A 17,911-nucleotide genomic window follows, 5' to 3' on the forward strand; every position below is an offset into this window, starting at 1 on the left:
ACTGGTACGCCGCAGGACACATTGGCATCAAATGAAGGACAACAAAGAAGCTGTTCATGTGCCGGTGTTGTATTCCGCGAAGTGAAGCCCCATGCGCGTCTGTACAACCTCGGCTTCAAAGCTGATATGCGCCTTAGGATAGCGGTGTCTGCAGGCGCGTTTACATGGGCACGCACGTCGACTGAAAGCAACAGTCGACTGGCCGCAAAGATCGACTTGGGACGGTTTACATGACAGGAAGCGATGCGCCTTATACTCCTAGTACTTTTACTCCTTTTGGGGACTAAATGCATTGCCACAAAAATTAGTCCCTTTCGGGAGTAAAAGCACGGGAGTAAATGAATGTCACAGAGTTGAGACCGCATTTCACGCGCTGTTGTAAGAGTCCCAGGTACATAATTGGTGCGCATGCATGAAAATACTTTGAAGCAATCCGTCAACCGTGATATATGGAGTGATATAAAATCTTGCGCCATACATAGGGCACAATTTGCGAGGAAAGATGCGCTAACAGTTTCTTACTCTGTGCGGCTGGGAAATTGCTACGTTGGCTGAGGTATACAGCTTTATGCCATCAAATTTACCAAGGGCACATATTTACGAAGACTGTTGCATTCAGGAGAACTTTCCCCATTCATTCATTCATTCATTCATTCATTCGCGATTCGTTCATTCATTCATTCATTCATTCATTCATTCGCGATTCGTTCATTCATTCATTCATTCATTCATTCGCGATTCGTTCATTCATTCATTCATTCATTCATTCATTCATTCGCGATTCGTTCATTCATTCATTCATTCGCGATTCATTCATTCATTCATTCGTTCGCGATTCGCGATTCATACATTCATATTTAGGTGCCCGAGGGCACTTAAATATGAATCACAAGCAGCGATAAAAGTGAAGATTTAGTACACATGCACGGCACAATTGCTCTGCACCTCCGTTCTCATCAAACAAGTAGCTCAAGGTAAAAGTCGGAAGCACAATCGTGCCGTAAAGCTTGCAGCAAGATCGGAAGTACTTGACGCCTGCAGTAACCTAACTACTGTAGTCAAGTACAAGAAGTAGTAGTTGCCACCACATTTCTGCAAGTAGTTGATAACTACTTTTTAACTACAATCACGTAGTTTAACTAGTAGTTTAACTACATGCAGCTAACTACTGGCCATCACTGAGAAACAATGGGGCTAATAGCTTGCTACTGCATCTCGCATTTGACATTGAAGAGTAGCATCTACAGAACTGAGGGATATAGACTTTGCACGCAGTCAAGATACTGATGCGAGCACTCCTGTGAAGACAGGTGAAGACAAGTATGTGCAGGAACGGCATGCAGATACGGACACATAAAGATAGCTCACTGTAAACTGAAAAACACTCTTATGGGTGTAAATGGCTTGTTCTATAATTCACACCACTTTCTACACCGTATGCTCTGGAACACCCTTCTTAGAGGGTGTATGCTATGTCAAACACCCTTTGAAAGGGTGCTTTTCCTTGAAATTGCCTTCTTTTGCACCCATTAAACACCCTTTCAGGAGGGTGTAGGATTGATAAAAACCCTCCTCGAAGGCTGTATAAAGGGTGCAAAGACGGCGTTTTCAAGGAAAAGCATCTTTTCAAAGGGTGCTTTACAGGAATACACCTTCTAAAACGGGGTGTTCCAGACCATACTGTGTAAAAAGTGGTGTGAGGTATAGGGCAAGCCATTTACACCCATAAGGGTGTTTTTCCATTTACGGTGAGGGCAGCCAGAGTGACTGGGTGAAACGGGTTGAGGTTCGTATAGCGAGCGAAGTTCAGCTACAACTATCCTGCACGTGGGCGCCATCTAGCGCCAAGATTGCTGGGAAACTTGAGGAACATCTCACACTCTAAGAAGAAAAACGTGGCGTAATTGCAGCTTTTACTCCCCTAGAGTTTAATTACTCCCCATTTTAGTCCCCTAACCCGACATTTAGTCCCCACATTTACTCCCCAGGACTGCAAATTGTCACTGAACTTCGCGAATGGTCTCCTGAATGCAACAGTCTACGTAAATATGTGCCCTAAGTCAATTTGATGGCACTGTATATAACTCAGCCAACGCAGCAATTTTCCAGTCACACCGAGTAGGAAACAGTTAACGCTTCTTTCTTCGCAAATTCTTCCCCATGTATGTCGCAAGATTTTATATCACTCGATATATCACGGGTGGCGGTTTGCTTCAAAGTATTTTCATGCATGCACACGAATTATGTACCTGGCACTCTTACAACAGCGCGTGGAATGCATTGAAATGCAATGCTACGTTGTCTGAGTTTTACAGCCTTATGGCGCTGAAATTAACCAAGGGCACATATTTACGTAGACTGTTGCATTCGGAAGAGCATGCGCGAAGTTTAGTGACAATTTGCAGTCTTGGGGACTAAATGTCGGGGCTAAATGCCGGGTTAGGGGACTAAAATGGGCAGTAATTGCAGACTACTGGAGTAGAAGCTGCAATTACTCCCCGTTTTACTCCTTTTTTTTCTTAGAGTGTACATGTGTCTTGAATGGTAATAATCATAATCCACAAATATTACATTTCTATCAGCATTAATGGCGATGTCTGGCAATGCCTTCGTGCAGTGTGTATCAACATCTCAATAGACAGGTAACGCTGCTGGTGTCGTACCTTGAGAAGTGTGTAAACCGTGGCGGCCGTGGCGACCTTTTGTGAGTACCTTCCTTCTGCGATATTGTACAAATAGATAGTATTTATTACAGCACTGAACTAGAAAGTACCGGATAATACTCACCCGCAAAAGACAAACACGATGTCTGACGAATTAAACTGCGGTCGTGTACTGATGAATTTTACGATCGAATGGAGACTTGCATGGGCGTCCACCTTGTCGTCAACCAAAGTAAGCGCAGGTGTAAATCCATTCTCCTATAGGAAATACGGATGATGCACCATGTTCACAACCACGAGAAAATATCTGACACTTAAAGGTACTGTAAAGCAGCAGATGCCGAATTTCATTTAGCGTGGCTATACGATAGTCCAAGCCATCAGAACAAAAACTGCGCGAATTTCATTCCAATCGGTAGTGCAGTTAATTAGAAAATCAAAATTAAAGATTACGGGCAACACTGTATTAGTATTAGGAAGGGATCCGTACTCACAACCGCGTACTGCGGCAACCACGTTGCATGCGTATAACACTGGGCCCGACAGCCGAACAGCGCTGCGTTTCTTTTTGATTTTATTTCGCAAAAAACACACTAAACTGGGGTCTCTGCACTCCTATGGAAATATGATACGAAATAATATAGCCACCAAAAGAACAAAACGCGACAAAATAGTGCTGCATACATAATACATATTCCACAGTGTTGCCTGCTGCACAGGGGGTTGTTCGACACCAGGCGTCGCACCCGCTGCACTATGCCGGATTTTTCATGATAAATGAAAAATGTTTAGAGAGCGTTGTCGGTCGTATGGTTCCGCATATGGGATTTACAAGCAACAACGTCTCAAGCCATGCCGCCAGCATATCCTGCTTGTCTACTGCTTTACAGTACCTTTAAAAGATGTGGCGTTTTCGGTTTTTATGTTTGGGCGAAATCGGCGTAAGGTTTTCGATGTTTATTGATTTTCACGAAATCGGCGTTTTCGATCGGTGTTTTTCCTGGCGTGTACATGGTTTACCCGACAGCAATCGGCGAATAGGAATCACAATGTAATTTCCGCAAGACGGTCAATCAACATGGCGTTGTTCGCTGCGGTGGCGTTTTACGGCTAACGAAAAAGTAAACGGATTGATTGATTGATTGTAAACGGACATTTTCCACAACCATCGTATTCCTGTATGGTTTTCGGATCTGCATCAACAGCTTGCTGGGCACGTGCAACCATGTATCTCTGTCGTGTTCCGAAACCTCCCTCTGTATTCGGTGTCTTTCGATTAATACCGAATGACGCAGAATTTACCCGGCGTATGTTTTTCGGTGTTTTTCGATTAAACCCGAGAACGCGGAATCCTACATATGATAAAGCTCCAAGTCCCAGTAAAGGATCTTCCGAACCGTAATATGTACACGCCTAGCATGGATATTGGACTACACCAGCGATGATACATTCCGAAAAAAAGAAAGAAAGAAAGAAAAGCGCGCGCGGTTATGTTGCATACAAATTCGATCTATAGGCTCCGTGCGCTAACCAGAGGGCACGGCGAAAATCTGACACGCGCGCCACTTGCGGAGGAAATCGGTACGACCGAACTGACCGCTGACTGCTGTCGTGTTGTTGCGCAATTGCGAACGCAGCAGCTAGCATCAAACTCAGATGCGGCTTCCGACCTCCTAAAGAAACATGATCTTTCTTTTTTTGACGTACAACTGTACAACTTTAGATCAAGGAAGGGAGTTGCCTCAGGACAGAAGCCGCCGATATTTCGAACAGAGACTGTTCTTCTTCTGGGCACCGCCCTCATCATTGGCATGGTATTTAAAGGGTTAGGTGTGACGTGTTTAAAGGTTCATGCTAATTGTGTGTCAACAGCCCGGAGGGAAGAAAGGGTCCGTACGGGTTTGTACGGCCGAAGGTTTGAATGGCCGCTTTGTTAGAGTGTGCAGGGGATTATGTGAACGAAGTCATCTGGGCTCCTGACCGGTTACAGAAAAATGGGGGTTCACGAACACGTGGACGAAATGGGACAATAGGCAAGAATTGGCAAGCATTGCGAAAGATGTTGACACACAACGGGCTGTTGACCCACAATTCGCATGAACCTTTAAACACGTCACAGCTAACCCTTTAAATACCATGCCAATGATAAGGACGGTGCCCAGAAGAAGAACAGTCTCTGTTCGAAATATCGGCGGCTTCTGTCCTGAGGCAACTCCCTTCCTACATTCTACCGGTTCGCTGGATTTCTACCCATCTACTTTAGATCAAGGAAGGCTTTATGAGTCCGGACACGTTTCTGAAGTGGAAGATGTCTTCGAACACCCGGGAGGGTACAGCGCGGTGATAACAACATGCCTTTTCTCAACTTGCAACAACATTTTCCGTCAAAATGTCGAAGAACACTCCCCGAATGATTTTTTTTAATTCAGCATATTTCGAAAAAGCGGACTGCTATGCGGATATTAGTATGGTATATACGCTTGCATTTATTATACAGCAAAAGATGGCTTTTCCTTGTTTCCCTGTTTTGTACTGACGATAAACGCCACTGTTCACTTGGTATATTTCACTTTTGCTGGTTGGTTGTTTCCCTCACTTACAAAATAGGCATTGCTTTGCGTGTAATCAAATAGACGCCCGCATTCGGACATCCCGTCCGTCCCGACGGAACATAGCTGCAGAAAGAATCCAATTTTTACTAATCCATATAAATGTCGATAAACACCCCCCTTAATTTGCTTGAAAGTAAATGCCGAAAACCACAAACCCCCCACGTATAATGAAAGGACACTGCGAGTGTAAAGCGGGAGCGGCCGGCAAATGTAAACACGGTGCGGCACTGGGGATATTCCTCAATCGGCACGAATTTGCGTCTGTCACCAATTTGCCGCAGTGCCGGGGATAAATCCCAATTTCGAAAGGAAGGGAAGACTAAGAGAAGGCTTATTGTTTTCATCAGTTATTTTCTGCTACGATGAAACTTGTGCGCAAACTTTGTGCACAGCAGATGACGTGTGTACAGAAGTTTTACCTCGATGCTTTTGATACAAATGATGAAAGATGAAAGTCACTGAAAAGGTTAGCCAGCTGTAGGGATCGGACCCACATCTTCTGGATTACCGGTCCAGGGCTCTACCAATTGAGCTAAGCTAACACGCCTCTCCAGCGACTTTCGGGGTGCGTCATCTGAAGGGACGACAAACCAGCCACTCACTCTCCCTCCTTTCTCTCTTACATTTTTTTGCTCACTCATACACACATTCATACGACGGAAATCGACGCAAGCGGCACCTGTTGAACAAGAGAGAAACTGTTGTTCTGAGGCTGGAACAAACATGGAAGGGACAGAAGGGACAGGATTTGTTTGTATCTGTCCCTTCCATGTTTGTTCCCGCCTCAGAACGTCAGTTTCTCTTTTGATACAAAGTAGTAAAACAAATGATATGCAGATTGCAGAAATGAAGACGTTCACGTTTACTGCAAAACAAGACGCAGCTATCACATGAGTAGAATTTGCAGGATAGATGATACTTCGTTGTCGCGCCAAATGACTTGTATCCAGCGTTGCCTGGCGCTGCGCTTGTACACTCTAAGAAAAAAGGAGCAAAACGGGGAGTAATTGCAGCTTCTACTCCCCTAGTCTGCAATTACTCCCCATTTTAGTCCCCTAACCCAACATTTAGTCCCGACATTTACTCCCCAGGACTGCAAATTGTCACTGAACTTCGCACGTGGTCTCCTGAATGCAACAGTCTACGTAAATATGTGCCCTTGGTCAATTTGAGCGGCATAAGGCTGTATAACTCAGCCAACGTAGCATTATTCCAACCACACAGAGTAAGAAACAGTTAGCGCATCTTTCTCCGCAAATTGTGCCATATGTATGGCGCAAGATGTTATATCACGCGATATATCACGGTTGACGGTTTGCTTCAAAGTATTTTCATGCATGTACACGAATTATGTACTTGGGACTCATACAACCGCGCGGGAAATGCAATTTACATTCTGTCACATTCATTTACTCCCGCGCATTTACTCCCGAAAGGGAATATTTTTTGTGGCAAGGCATTTAGTCCCCCAAAGGAGTAAAAGTACTCCTTTTTTTCTTAGAGTGTACAGCCGGGCAGGGAAACCATAAAACCTCATGCTTCCCTTGGTTCTCGGAGCATGCCAACGACGCAGCAACATGAGCCATGCGGGCCTGGGGTATACCCGAAACGTACTGGTCATTGCAAAAGTCGAAAAAAAAAATCAACAGCAGCTGCGTACGGCAGGAAGGCGAGATCGGATTCGCCTTCAGTGCGGTTTCGCACCTCCTCGCCGCTTGGATGGCTTGGAGCGCTGTCGTCGCCCCCTCGAAACACTAGCGCACCGAGCCTATAAAGCGAGAAATTGGTAGGGCAAAGTAGGCAACCCTGTCACACGGGCAGTCCTCAGTGACCATTGAAACAATGTGACTCCACTCTGTGACCTTCATTTACTCCCATGGATTTACTCCCGAAAGGGACTATTTTTTTGTGGCAACGGATTTAGTCCCCAAAACGAGTAAAAATACTCTTTTTTTTTTTCTTAGAGTGCACATCCGGCGTATTCGAGTTTCTTCCCCTGCCCTAAACAGGACATGCATGCTGGATGTATCCTCGTCCGACGCAAGGTACGCCCCCTGAGGAATAGTGCGAAAATCCCTTTTTAAACAGAAACCGTTCTTGAAGAGAACTAGCTACATCCTGAAGAAAGAACATGTCGTCTACTACGGTCAAACCATACCAGTTGATGGAGCAGGACGCCTACGTCAATGAAACACACGCGATCACATCCAGTACCCTTACTGTACCGTGCTAGCTACCGCCTCATCCGAAAGCGTCGAAAGCGGGCGGGCGGGGGGGGGGGGGGGACGCGCTGATCTCCATCACACCGTTGGAAAATGCTGGTCTGTAAAAGTTGCACTAGATGGCGCTGCGTTCGTTGTAGTATGACCAGGGCCAGGTCCCCCAAGCTCACCTCGGAAAAGCGTGCAACGAAGAAGGCCGCCACTAGATACACCACTGTTGCCGTTCCGGATCACTTCAGCGCGCTAAGTTTAGCGGCAAAATGTTTTTGTTGTTTCTGCGAATGAATCTAGTCTTTATATGTCCAAATAAAACGCGTATAACAACTTTCTGTGTCGTGTTTCACTTTTTGTGTGTTGAACGTGTTGAGCCATTTGATAAGATCTAGTCACAGGGGTGGCATCCAATGTATTGCTCCGTAGACGAAAGCGTGCTGGGCGAACGCAATGCATCCTGGACAGGTCCTGGTCGTACGTCACAGCAAACGTCGAGGCACACGTGACCTTAAAGATGGCGGCGCCCGTGATCGGCGGCCAAACCGTTTGTAAACAATGCGGTTGTTGTTTCTGGACGACGTTTTGGATGTTTTTCGATCACGGTAATTATTTTTATCCGATAATATCGCAGTAAAACGCGCAGTTTTACACATAAAGCCTCGTATTGTTGACAACTTCCAAAGATGTGATGACGACCGCGCTCTAAGACTTACCGAGCCGATGCGATGGTGAAATGAGCTACCATGTTGCGGAAGAAGCACCGCATAGTTTACGCTGGCAAAATACGGCCATCTCTTGGTGTTAAGACGGTGAAAATATGTCGGTAAACGGCAAAACGACATGTAAACAAAGTCACATGACCTCAAAATGACGTTTTCTATGACGTGCGACCAGGACAAGATGGCAGTTTTGCCAAAAGCACCCGCTCGAGGGTAGTTACAACAATGGCGGGTTTGTGTCACCCCTGTGGATCTAGTGCACGGCTGCGTGCATCACATAGCGTACCTGTCGTACCTAGAGGTGTGCGCCGCCGCGCCGAAGCGCCGCCGCCGGAGGTCGGGGTCTCGCCGTCGCCGCCGTACCAAAAGTGTCGGCGCGCCGCCGCCGCCGCCGCCGATGTTGAAAAATCGGCGCGGCTGTGTAATGTGCCCATTTTGATCCACTTTCTATAAACAAATTCTCTCCCATACCTAATATTTTGTTTGTTTTTCTTTCATCTTAGGTTCCAGGCTTCATTTGTGGTGTTTTTAGCAGTGACAATTTCATCTCCTGATATGCTGTTTATGCTTTAGAGTTTCGTTTCATAGTCGACCCTGGAGGCACACAACTCCAGGAAAACTTGTCATTCAATTCTTGCAGGTTGTTTGCCGGTCATCCACCAACACCATAGCACTGGTCATTATCCATATATAGTGTGTTTCGTTTTTTATTCGTCACAGAATTTTTGTTTAAAAAATAGCAGGACGAAATACGTGCCGCTTTTGAGTTGTGCATGCGAATATTATCTCGAAGAAAGTATGTAACTACAAGATCATTAATTACCTCAAATTAATTAATTCTTTAATTAAGGACTTTCGCGTAAAAACGGGATAGCAGAACGGAAGATACTCATCGTTGAAAGCCATTCCATGTTAAAGAAATTCTCAAACATGGTGCGCACAAACACAAACACACGTGCGCGTTTAAGAAATTCTGAAACGCGCACGTGTGTTGAAATATCCGACGCTGAATGTCGCTATGCAAATGAGCCGAAACAAGAAGTACGCCATTTTCGAGCGCAGAAATGACGCGACTTTCGCCTTATCTGGGTTGGAAAGCGGTCTATCTGACCAACAGATTAGCGCCTACACCAATTGGCTCGATCGCTCCAAAGCACTTGGTCTTCTCACGTAGATTGCCCGTCGCTCTTTCTGCGCTCGAAAAGTGCGTAACAAATAGTGCATTTTGTGTGTGCCGGCGAAAAGCACACAGTGAGAGAGGGTGTTTTCAATCGCGGAATTGCGGGGCTTATAATGCGCGCGAAGCATGGCAGACTCAACCCACTCGTTCTGGACAAGTTTACTGAAAAACCCTTTAATTTCGCGAGACCTTAATTTTCGCGAATTTTGCGAATCGAGAAAATTCGAGGAACTCGTGGAGTGCGCGAAAAAAATTTAGTTGTTGTGAATATATCCCTACTCGATTCGCGAAAATTTAGGGCTGCGAAATTAAATGATTTTACAGTATTTATTCATGATAACTATACAGCCTCTGCAAAAATACTGTTCAATGACGTGGTGGGTGCGCCTTATGTCGTATCGTTTGCTAACGTTCGCATATTTATATGGTTTCCCAAAAAGAGCCACTGGATCAGTGGACAGAGCTTTCACGCGTCGCTGTCCTGTGAACATTCGATCAGCACTCACTATAACTGTTACGTGTAGTTGCCATTAAAGGGATGGCTTGTCGTTCTGATTATCTAGCTATGTTGTTATCTCCAGCGCTTAACATGCACTTAACGCGCCCAGTCGAAGTTCTTGGGCGACGACCTTCTTGAAGTGCTTTACTTCTCCTAATGTTCCTTTGTGTGTTCGGTATTCTTTATCCAGTGCTGACGCACTTGTTTGGTGCAAGGTACAGTAAATACTGCCACCGTCGCGTTGACTATGATGGAGAAAATACCCCCGCTCTGAGGTGTTCGTGCGTCCCCGTTGGAGAAGAGAACATATTGACAGTCCACGGGTCGCACGCCTATATGACAGCATCGGCGTGACGCCGCTGACGCCGCCGCCGCCGGGCCTTCAACGTGCCCTACGCCGCCGCCGAAAAAAATGCCCACGGCGCACACCTCTAGTCGTACCAGGCGCAGTCGTCCATTTCTCTTTCGGTGACTTGGCTTGGCTTGGATTGTGCTTCAACTGGATCTTTAGCGCGCTACAATTCAACGCAAGCCAACGTCTGGTAACAATGGGGTATCTAAGGGCGGCCTCCGGCATTGCACGCATCGGGATAGGAACAAATACATGGCAAAATGGCGACCTTGGGGGACCTGACCAGGGCCATTGGAAGGCTCGGTCTGGGCTCTCCCCCACCACATTTCAATTTGTCAACTGATCTGACGCCGTGTCTACGTCCTGTTGTCGCTAGACACAAACCGCACCCCACATCATCTCAAAGTTCTTGAATTAACCCTTCCGTAATGAGCATGCGTGGTAATCACAGAGACTGCGTTACCGTTTATCGGACGCAACTGACGCTGCGGAACCGTATGCTTCTTAAAGAACGATAACTATTAAAAATACTTCCCTGAGTCCATCAACCTATCATCACCTGTTCTTACCTGTAAAATACAAAACGAAGAGAGCGCGTTGGTTAAAACTAGGCATGGATCGAATCGATAATTTTACGAATCCGAATCCGAATCCGGATCCGAATTCGAATCCGGATCCAATAAAGGTTCTGCGAATCCACGAATCTTACAAATCTCGAATCTATCGAATCCTTTCATTGAAAAGAGCCGAAAAAGCCAGAAAAAAAAAAAATTCTGCCGAAAAGTATCTTAAAGCAGAACATCGAAAGTTTGTGTAATGAAAAGCAAACTAATACCCCTGTCAGACGGACTAATTTAGTGTCACTTTCAGCGAGTGACACTTGCACTTAGTGTCATTCGTGTGCTGTCACACGACATCTTTTAGTGACACTCGGCAGAAAGTGCACTAACGATTTAGTGAGTTCCCCAAACACACTTCACTTCCCTTCGGCTGACAAAGTGTGTAGCCTCGACGGCAGGTTTTGTGGCATAGGTAAAAATATTGAGAAAAAGTGAGGGGTCCCGACACCACAATATTTTTAAACGAGTATTTTCAACGGCGTGTTTATTTTATTTAAGTACAGTACGAGATGGTGCCAAAAAACATGTCATTACTCTCGTTAACAGCCTATGACAACTTCGCGGTCTTCGCCATCCGGCGGCGGCCATTTTTGTTGTGGAACATGTTTGAGGCCAATTTGTTTAATGTTGGATGAAGATTAACAGGAGGTGTTTCTAAATTAAAGAAAAAAACATTTTGAGGAAGGTATTGTGGAGCGCGCCTAAATATTTCGCTGCCGTTTATTCTTGTCTATCGTAATTGCCGTCGCTGCCATAAGTGACACTTACTTAAGCCGTGTAGCAAGCACGTAGTGAAAGTGACATTCGCTGGTTGGAGTGTACTACACGAAAATGACACTAAATCATCCAATCATCCCGTGTGACAGAGGTATAAATAATAGTGCAGTTTCAGGAGGAACCATACCCGTATAGTTGTTCTTAAAAGTAACTTATTTAACGTGTCGTTCAACGACCATACAAGAAATACGCAAGTTCTCGAGAATGAATTATTTCCATAAATAAACTAAGCAAGTATTAGAAACAAAACCGTGTTACTTTTAATTTTGTAATGTAGCAGTTCTGCGATGAAATCTTCCAGTCTAGAGCAATATAAGCAAACAAACAAGAAAACACCCGTCTTTCAATGAGGCTTTCGGAGGACTCCGGAGGTTAATTCCGGCACATTCCTAGTTAAAACTAAACATACTGGACGAAAGGCAAGGAACACTCGGACGGAACACACGCTTCTCCCGTGTGGGTGTGTTCTGCCAGTTTGCTTCTTGGCTTTCTCTCGGTACGTTCTTACCTTATTGTACAACCTGGCAACCTCGAACCTGATCCTCGGATTGGTGATGCGTGCAAAAATGAGATTGATCTGAAATTTCAAATAATGACAAGAACGTATATTAGAATCTGCACTGTAAACGGGAAAACACCCTTATGGGTGTAAATGGCTTGTCTTATATCTGACACCTCTTTTTACACCATATGATCTGGAACACCCTTTTTAGAGGGTGCATTCTGCGTAAAACACCCTTTGAAAAGGGTGCTTTTTCTTAAAAATGCCTTCTTTTTCACCCTTTAAACACCCATTTAGGAGGGTGTAAAATTGTTAAACACCCTCCTAAAAGGGTGTAAAAAGGGTGCAAATGACGGCATTTTCGAGGAAAAGCACCTTTTCAAATGGGTGTTTCATGCAGAATACACCTCTAAAAAGTATGTTCTAGACTATATGACGTAAAAAGTGGTGTCACTTATAGGACAAGCCATTTACACCCATAACGGTGTTTTTCAGTTTACAGTGTGGCAGATAGGATGTCAAGTTAATAACTCTCCATTAAGCAATTAAAGTATGTTAAGCGACTTTTACGTGTAGGAAGCTGGAGTGCAGAAAGAGACGCACATGATCAAAAGACTCGAATGACACAGACAAGCACTCAACTGGTAATTGGAATCGATCTACAAGTAAGGTGTGTCAGCCTTACAGGTTACTTCATTTCTGTGTTGGGTCACAGATAAGACGCCACCAACATTTTCAAAGCAATGACAAGAGAATCGCTCAGGAGCAGTTACCTAAGACCAGTGATGGCCACTAATTACTTCTACAGTAGTTTAACTATAACTACGAACTACTTTGAGATGAAGTTGTTTAGCTAGTAGTTCAACTACTTTTCAGGGGAGGTAGATCAAACAACTTCTTTAACTAGTGCAATGTATTTTAACTACATCTATAACTAAATGTTGTCCATCAACACCAATCCCATTCTATAGTGTTCTTGGACACCTAAATATGAATCACAAGCAGCGATAAAGGTGAAGATTTAGTTCGCATGCACGGCACAATTCTTCTACACCTTCGTTCTCATGAAACAAGTAGCTCAAGGTAAATGTCGGAAGCACAATCCTGCCTTAAAGCCTGTGGCAAAATCGGATGTAGTTGGCGCCTGCAGTAGCCTGACTACTGTAGTTAACTTCTCGAAATAGTAGTTTAACTAGTAGTTGCACACTACATTTCTGCAAGTTATTGATAACTACTACAATGAGGTAGTTTAACTTGTAGTTTAACTACATGTAGTTAACTACTGGCCATCGCTGCCAAAGACGTTTATCTATTTATCCACTCTACAAAAAAAAATAAAGAAATTACATCAGTATGCATACTTGACCATAGTTTATCACAGATCGTGTTGATCCACCCACAAACGCGTTTTGAAGTAGCCAGTCCAGAGTAGGTCGGGACTAACCTACCCATATTTTTCTGCTATATCCAATCCAATCCGATAGCCTTCATTCGAGCTTACATCCCAACTATTAGGATACTACGCAGATCGCATTAATCAGCTCATTGGGCATGGCTTGATAAAGCTACACCATGAACAAATCAGTTATCTTGTTTCCAAGTGTGGAATGCTGTACTTGTGTTACAACATGTCCCTAAGCATCAGCAGGTTAGAGCTCAAAACCACAAAATGCTGTTGCTATGCCTGTTATGCCACTGCAGCGATTCCTAAGGCTCTTCTACACTCTAAAAAATAAAACTCCTTTTAAGGTGTAACTGGGGTGTATTTGAGGTGTATCAATTACTTTACTCCCTTATTACACCCTAAATATCTTTTTTTTTTCACTGCAGACGCAGGACTTCTCTTGGCCTCACCGTAGTACCTTCATCTTCGTCGCTATGTTGGTGGACACTTTTATGTCTTGTATTGTGCGGTGACTATGTAATTCTTATTGCAGTGCATGCAGTGTATTATAGGTAAAACAAATAAAGGTTATGCCTGTTATTTTAACCATTGTGTTTCTGTTGCCCTCGGAATAACACCCTTATTGAAGACTGTACTAAGTAATAAATTAGATTACTTTCTGGGTACGTACCCACCGTGTGAATAATGCAATATGATTGATACGTACATACAATTGATACATGTATGATTCTGTGGCGTCCGGTTGCTTACCGCATTGAAGAACACAGCGATATACCGCCTCCTTAAGGTTTGGTTACTGAATTCAGCCTGGAAGATGTCGTCACAGGCGACGAAAACTTGAAATGTTATCTGCTTTGGGAGTCCACCCGTTCCACCTGTGAAAGCATGAAAGGAGAAAGGTTAACTCAGATGTTCTAGGCCTGATCTGCGCGATCTACGCAGTAATGTGATGATAGAAAATAGCTGTTCCCTGCAGGGCCGGACTTCGGTGCCCCTCTACAAACTCCATGCGGCCGTGACCCCCCCCCCCCCCCCCTCCGTTTCCTTCTTCTTCATGCTTTTTTCTTTTTTTTTTTTTACGTAGATGGTTGAAGACCCATAGGGCACGCATAATAGAAAAATGCCTTCTGATTTCTCGCGCACCGTATCCATGTTGCTCCAAGTGTGTTGATTTTTTCGCTCTCTAATTTTGCTTGAATACTTCGTCCGTGGAAAATTTCATCGGAATTTCCACGATTTCGACGACGTGTTTCAAGGAGACACGCTATTTCATCCTGTCGTAATGAGTCAATGCGACGCACAAGAAGATAGCCAGAGGCCAACAACAACAGGATGACCTTAAACGGAGACATCGGAACGATATGGATTTCAAGCCAAGCTGACTGTATTCCCACAATCATTTTAGCACGAACTCGAACACAGTTGGGAAATATCTCACTTGAAAACGAAGCTATAATCATAAAAACGACTTCGGAAATTTGTAAAATTCTGGCTCCCACAGTGCGTCGTCTGCCGTGCGTCGACTCAATCGTCAAATCAGTAATTACCTAAAAATCGTTAATTAACTTTTTAATTATGAAAGCTACGAAGTTGTCCCAATGAGAACATCTGTTCCCTTCAGTGACCTGATATCGTAGCCGTTTTCAGAACAAAAATCCGTTAGGTAGATCGTCCGCAAAAAAATTCGTGAATGCCTTTTTTTTTCTTCATTGCGCATCTTCCGAGACGCGTCTTTCCTTCGCACCCAACGACGGTGAAGGAGCCTCATGCGTCGAAGATGATCTTTAACTTGCTGAAAGAAAACAAAAACACCTGTATTGGGCGACGCTATCGGAACTGCCCTTATCTTGGGCTGCATTTTCTGTTAATCTTTTTCCAGGACGCAAGAGGCGACAGTGTGCTCTTTACCCTCTCACATTGGGGGTGAAGGAAAGACGGGTCTCCGAAGATGCGCATTGAACAAAGTAAAGACAAAAATGGTTTTCCTTCACGATTTTTTTTGCGGACGATCTACTGAACGGAATTTTGTTCTGAAAACGGCTACGATGTCAGGCCACCGAAAGGAACGTACGTTCTCATTGGGACAACTTCGTATCTCTTATAATTAAAAAGTAAAAAAAAAACGGTTTTTAGGTAATTAGTCATTTGACGATCGAGCAACATTTTGCCAAGAACGTCCGCCGGCCCAGAGATGATAGAAGTGAAAACAGCATGTGTCTAGCCCTTGTAGTTTTTTTAATGAAAAATCTGTATCGCCTAAAAAAAGAATGGGAAGAAAGCCCTGTAGAATGGGATTGGTGTTGATGCACAACGTAAAGTAGTTAGAGATGTAGTTAAAATACGTTGCGGTAGTTTAAAGCAGCTTTAACTACCTCCCCAGAAAAGTAGTTGAACTACTAGTCAACCTGCTCCATCGCGAAGTAGTTAGTGGTCATCACTGCTTTGTGGGTTCAGTGTTTGCGCACTGGGGCATCACCTGCTATCATCGTCGTTGGTGACGATCATCGGTCGTTGTTATACCCTGCAAGCCATAGACGTCTAGGGAATGTCCTGGAGATATCCCAAACTGGATATTCGAATGTGCCACAGATCATTGTAGAGAGCCCGTGGACGTCGCATGTACGTCCTGGAGAATATGGTTTGTCCCACTTTTTTTCACATCCCACCAACGTCTCAGCGATTTATCTTTGGGATATTTGGATATTCAAAGGATGTTCTCAAATCCTTGAGTTTAGTTAATATAGTTGCGTTCCTTCAGATATGTTACACTAGTGCCATGCCACACCTTCTCGTGAGATATGTGAAAATGCTTTTGTCATTTTATAGCGGTCTTTGTGGCAGTGCAAGGTTCATCAGAGTGCGTGACCATGTACGTGCGTACAACACTGCGTGACCAACGTACGTGCCGTACCTCGAACTATGCTTGAAGATGTTGCCTTGGACGCTGGGGGAAACAGCAGTAACGTCAATTTCCAAACTGAATAAAGCATATGCTGAACTACAAATTAAGTTTACGAGTTAAGTGTGGTAGAGTGCAAACCGTTTGTAACAGTGACGAGCATGGGTCTTCGCGACACCCGTGCATCTGCATCGAGTCAAAGTATACCCAAGATCATTCCAGATACGCCTTCGTGTCAAGTACTGTGTTTTTAATTCAGGTTATCGTCTCTATACTACGATTGATACGCGTATTGATCTTTCGCCTTTGGGCCAGGGTCTTTCGCGGTGGAGGGAGGCGAAAGGGAGCCGGTCCTTCACATTTGGAGAAGGGCCCCTTGATAACGCGGTCCGCCCCTGGGTGGGCCGTGTCTTTGAACGCGCGGCCGATAACAAGGTCGTCGGGGCAGTACCGCTTGCGGTGCTGTTCCGGGAAGATCTTTTCCTGATCTATACTATGATTACCTGCTGAGTGGATCTGTAAAACGAATGTTTCCGCTGTCACATGAAGAGTGATACTTTTTTGTCGCTCGCGTGGCGGCGCCGCCATCGATTTTGTCGCTTGTAGCGGGTTGCTATCGCTTGTCGCCTGTTACGTGGCCCGCGCTTATGATCGGCGTACAGATGTGAACAGCTGGAGAGAGGACAGCAGGAAGGAGTGGGGGACAGGAAGGATTAGTATGCGTTCGTCTCACGCAATGTATCCGCTCTGAACAATGACACAGCAAGCCATATACAGCAAAAGCTCGGCTGGGGCTGTAACCAGCGGAAACTAAAACACAAGATCGCGAAATAGAAGTCCAAAAGCAGCCATCACCACGAGAGGTGGTTACCTCCTTCTACGCAACTAAAGGATGTCAAGTTCGGCACTTCTATAGTTCCTGGAATTTAATTTCCGTAACGAAAACTTCAGACATACCTGAGTTCGGATTTCCAACAGCAAGAGAGAGCGCGCAAAATATAACGAGGCACGTCTTCATTTTCTGGACGGCTCTGTTCGTGTTCCGCTCGACAGCTTCACGCTCAATACCCAGACATGGCCGTACCCTGACATGATATGACATTTCAGTAACAATAGAGTACAGCAGATTTCAGCAAACACCAGATATGCCACGGGTTAACATGTTTCAATTTCTTTCAGACAATGGAACAATGGTGTACAGTTGGATTAATTAGTACGATATAACTGTACAAACTTTTCTTTGAACTTTAAAGCATAAATTAATGTTTAATTAACGCGCATATGCAAATGAAAGGCTTCTTGCTCACAATATGACCCTTTCTGCGTTGCACTGTTTTCTTCCAGGAATGGAACAATGCTCGGCATTAACACGTACTCTGTGTATTCTGATTAGTGATGTCACGAACTTTTTGCAAACCCGCGGTTCGGCTGCCAACCTACTGGTTCGCAGGGTTCGACGAACCTTCG

The 17,911-nt window shown here is 44.7% G+C and overlaps 2 protein-coding genes across 3 annotated transcripts in view; both read right to left on the reverse strand.

Moving 5' to 3' along the window:
- Window positions 1-17,911, reverse strand: part of LOC135379070 (uncharacterized) — a 70,431-nt gene that overhangs the window by 40,164 nt on the left and 12,356 nt on the right. The window lies entirely within an intron of this gene.
- Window positions 55-17,527, reverse strand: LOC135379182 (uncharacterized). The gene is made up of 5 exons (XM_064612426.1): window positions 17,402-17,527; window positions 14,296-14,420; window positions 12,147-12,215; window positions 2,788-2,921; window positions 55-148 (listed from the first exon to the last, which is right to left on the reverse strand). The coding sequence occupies exons 1-5, from the start codon at window positions 17,460-17,462 to the stop codon at window positions 55-57; spliced, it is 483 nt and encodes a 160-aa protein (XP_064468496.1). The 5' UTR covers window positions 17,463-17,527.

Source organism: Ornithodoros turicata, chromosome 1 (genome assembly GCF_037126465.1).
Source record: "Ornithodoros turicata isolate Travis chromosome 1, ASM3712646v1, whole genome shotgun sequence".
NCBI classification, from domain to species: domain Eukaryota; kingdom Metazoa; phylum Arthropoda; class Arachnida; order Ixodida; family Argasidae; genus Ornithodoros; species Ornithodoros turicata.

Bases quoted from the DNA above. Each gene is read 5' to 3' on its own strand.
- LOC135379182 (XM_064612426.1), bottom strand. From the start codon at position 17,462: ATGAAGACGTGCCTCGTTATATTTTGCGCGCTCTCTCTTGCTGTTGGA. The intron at 14,421-17,401 runs GTATGTCTGAAG...ATGCTTTCACAG, and splicing joins TGTTGGAAATCCGAACTCAG to GTGGAACGGGTGGACTCCCA. The intron at 2,922-12,146 runs GTAAGAACGTAC...TATTTCCTATAG, and splicing joins TTGCCAGGTTGTACAATAAG to GAGAATGGATTTACACCTGC.